The 4,252-nt window shown below is 32.4% G+C and overlaps 1 protein-coding gene across 1 annotated transcript in view; it reads right to left on the bottom strand.

Moving 5' to 3' along the window:
- Window positions 1-319: 319 nt before the first annotated feature.
- Window positions 320-4,252, bottom strand: part of LOC107884813 (uncharacterized protein K02A2.6-like) — a 9,022-nt gene continuing 5,089 nt past the window's right edge. The window contains exons 3-5 of the mRNA XM_029492600.1: window positions 3,063-3,221; window positions 2,331-2,943; window positions 320-2,258 (exon numbers count right to left, since the gene is read on the bottom strand). Coding sequence (XP_029348460.1) covers window positions 320-2,258; window positions 2,331-2,943; window positions 3,063-3,221 — 2,711 coding nt within the window. The remainder of the gene's footprint in view (window positions 2,259-2,330; window positions 2,944-3,062; window positions 3,222-4,252) is intronic.

Below are 4,252 nucleotides of genomic sequence, written 5' to 3'. Positions count from 1 at the left end.
CTATCTAATATATATTTTTTAAAATACTTTTTAACAGTTTGAACCGCTCTTTCGGCCAAGCCGTTGGACTGACTATGAAATGGAGGTGTTTTTGTTATTTTAATATTACTTTGATTACCATAGCTGTTAAATAACCATGACCCAAAAGGAGGGCCATTGTCTGACACTATCTCTTCAGGTAATCCAAAAAATGCAAACACTTCCTGTAATATCCTGACTAACGATTCACAATTTGTTTTTTTTTAACAGTTTTACTACTATATATTTGGTATAAGCATCACCCACAACCAAAAACGTACAGCCTTCCAAATGAAAGAAATCAACATGTACTCTTAACTACCATAGGCCACTTTGATATAACTCTTTCTTTACTTACATTAGAAGTCTGATCACATATTTCACATTCTTTACTAATTTTCTCTATATCTGTATTCATATTTTTCCACCAAAATACACTTCTTGCTGCCATTTTCATTCTTACTATACCTTCATGATCTTTATGCAGTATTCTAAAAATTTTATTTTTTAATACCTCTGGAACTACAATCCTATCACCAAAAAATAAACAATCATCCTGTGTACTTAAATTATCTTTTACTTTAAAATAATAATCAATCTCACTTTCTTCCTTTCTAGGCCATCCTTGTAATACATAGATATAAACTTTAAATAACATTTTATCTTTTTTTAACGCCTCTACTACATCTGTGGTATTTAAACTAAATTCATTTACTATACATAATCTACTAATAATATCATCTTCAATACCAGTACCTGTACTTAATGGTAATCTACTTAACGCATCAACATGAACCATTTGCTTACTTGGTCTATACTGAAATTCATACTCATACATAGATAACAATACAGCCCATCTCTGTAATCTTGATGCTGCAACCACTGATGTACCTTTCTGTGGACTAAATATTTCTCTTAATGCTTGAGCATCTGAACATAATGTAAATTTGTTACCATATATATATTTATGAATTTTTTTTAATGCAAATACTGTTGCCAACGCTTCTCTGTGTAACTGCGAATATTTTTGCTCAGCCGGAGATAGCGAACTTGATGCAAATAACACTGGTTTTTCTACCTCATCCACTACTTGAGATAAAATTGCTCCAACTCCATATGGTGAACCATCTGCACATACTACTATAGGTTTTTTTTGATCATAAATCTCTAATACTTGATTTTGTAACAACAAACTTTTACTATTCTCAAAAACTTCCTGACACTTATCACTCCAAACAAATTTAACATCCTTCCTTAGTAATTTATATAAATCATATAATTCACTACTGAGATTAGGAATAAACTTACCATAATAATTTAACAACCCTAAATAAGCTTGCAATTCAGTCACATTATTTGGTGCCCTTGCCTCTTTAATAGCTTCCAATTTCCTTATTTGTGGACTAATACCTTTATTTGACAACGTATGTCCTAAATAATCAACTTCTTTTTCAAACAATTTACATTTATCCACATTAATAGAAACATTAAATTGATTTAATCTTTCTAAAACCAAATCTAATTTTTGCTTACACTTTTCCACTGTTTTTTCACCTATTAATATATCATCTAAATAACAGAACACATTTTCGAAACCTAATAGTATCTGATCCATGGTAGACTGAAAAATAGCTGGTGCACTAGCTACTCCAAACGTTAACCTTGTAAACCTAAATAAACCTTTTAAAGTGTTTATTGTTAAATATTCTTTAGAACTTGCTGTTAACTCTAATTGTTGATATGCTCCAGACAAATCTAATACACAAAACACTGTACAACTTGCCATACTTGCAAACAAATCCTCAATATTAGGTAAGGGATAATGCTGTGTTTGTATAAATTTGTTAATTGTCACCTTACAATCCACACATATTCTTATATTACCATTCTTTTTTGGTACAATTACTATAGGACTAGCCCATTCACTAAACTTAACTGGTTCTAAGACACCTTCATTCACCAATCTATCAATTTCTATATTTACCTTTTCTCTTAATTTAAATGGTACTGTATAAGCTTTATGAAAAATTGGTTTAACATTATCCTTCAACACTATTTCAGCCTTATAATTTTTTATTACCTGATTCGATGACTTAGGAATAATATTTGGGTATTTAACAGCTAAAGTATCCAAAATATTACTACTTTTTGAGATTTGATTTATCTGAAGGACATTTCTCCAACTTGGGTATAGTCTATCCAACCAAGCTCGACCCAAGAGTGGTACACATGGTTTTTTACTTTTTATGACAAATAATTCTAAACAAACAGTTTTACTTTTTATGTCACTGCACAGCCTCACGTTAACCAACAGTTTTCCCAATAGCTTAACATTTTCTCCTGTAACTGATACAAATTTAACTACAACATCAACTAATGGTATAAAAGAAAACATTTTTAAATACATATCTTCACTTATCAATGATGCGCATGCACCTGAGTCCACTTCCATTTCTACTTCCTTATCCTGGACTATCACCTTGACTAACAATGGACTGCCTGCTTTCTGCACTGAATTTATTCTGTCTTCCATTCTTGATTCCACATAACACTGCATCTGCTCCAATTCTTCTGATAATTCATGTACACTGTTTTTTCCTGACGATACAGAGTCACCACTTCGATACTTATCTTTACTAAATCTGCTTCTACTTGAACTCCTACTTCTGGATTTGTTCTGATTCTTTTTACTGTAGAAACAATACTTTGCAATATGTCCTACTTTGTCACAATTTCTGCACTTCCAGTTCCGTACTGGACATTCTTCCTTACTAGAGTGTGATCCACCACATCTAGTACATTTGTCATCTCTTTTATCGATACTTTTTGACCGATTTGTATGAAAATTACTAATTTTTGAACGCACTGTAAACTGATACATACTTTGACCTTTTACATCTTTTTCAGCTAATTCCCAGTTAATAGCTGTGGAACAAGCGGAACAACTTTGATTCTTTCAACAATATAGCACGTAACTTATTATCGCGTACACCAAAATACCAAACGATCACGTAACGCTTGATTCAAAAAGGTATCGAACTTACATTTTTGTGCTCTTGCTTTTAGTTCTATTATATATTCTGACATAGGCTGACCTGACTTTTGGTCTTCCTTGAAAAACTTATAACGCTCAGTTATTTCATTTACCTCAGGTGTAAAATGACTTTTCAACACTGCTATCAGCTCCTCGAATGTTTTTTTCACTGGATCATCCGGAAATACTAATTTTTTTAATGTCGAATATGTATCTTGACCAGTGCCGCAACTTGGTACATATTGGTGGGTGTGTGACCAATAAATAGGGCCCAAGTATAGAGGCGCAATTATAGTAGAGGGGAGGGGCTTTAGCCCTCCCCCGACTATGATTCAGACCCCTCCAAAAAAAATTCCTTATTTCTTTAGATATAAGCTGCTTATAGATTATTTTAAATTAATAATTTTGTTAGGTGGGCTGTAGCCCCTCAGAATTTTAACACTAGTTGCGATTATGCTCATGTACCAATAGGTCATTTAATACATTATGTTATGCAGTTAATATAATATATATAGGTATACACTGCTATACTGCTTGCAGATAGGTGAAGAGCATTGAACAAATTGTACACTGTAGTGATAGTTCACATATCGTGAGGACTAAGGAGCAAAATTGTATGCAACCTCTTAAAACCATTTATTTTCTTTTTTATCCCAATTTAAATGCAATAAACCATCAGCCGTCACAACATAGCAAAATTAAGAATTTCGAAATTATGGTATTAGTGGTATACCCCTGCCATTCGAAATTATTATTTTTTATATTTTGTTATAAATATAGTTAGGACTTTGTTTTACATTATAATAATTATTATGATTCTAATGTATTCATTAGTTTCTATTTTTTGATTAAATAATAAGATAGTAAGATACCACTTTGTGAAACACCTTAAAAGAAAAAAGTTCCAAATAGTTCGGCCACTGGCCCCGGGGCCCATTTTTATGATTTAACGAGAGGCCAAGGGGTTCTTCGCACCCCTAGCACCCCCGGTTGTTGCGGCACTGATCTTGACCCATGAACGTTAATAAAAATGCAACTTTTTTATCATTCTTAACCTCGTTTAAAACAAAAATACTGTTCTAAACGTTCTGCGTATTCACAGAAATTGTCACCGGGCATAAACGACTCTATTTGCCCCTAACATTGTTACTTTTCACTGTACTAACTTTACACTTAAACTATAACTTATTAGTTATTCAC

Source organism: Acyrthosiphon pisum, unplaced genomic scaffold, assembly GCF_005508785.2.
Source record: "Acyrthosiphon pisum isolate AL4f unplaced genomic scaffold, pea_aphid_22Mar2018_4r6ur Scaffold_21861;HRSCAF=25100, whole genome shotgun sequence".
NCBI lineage: Eukaryota > Metazoa > Arthropoda > Insecta > Hemiptera > Aphididae > Acyrthosiphon > Acyrthosiphon pisum.
This window is presented reverse-complemented; position numbering and strand designations above follow the sequence as displayed.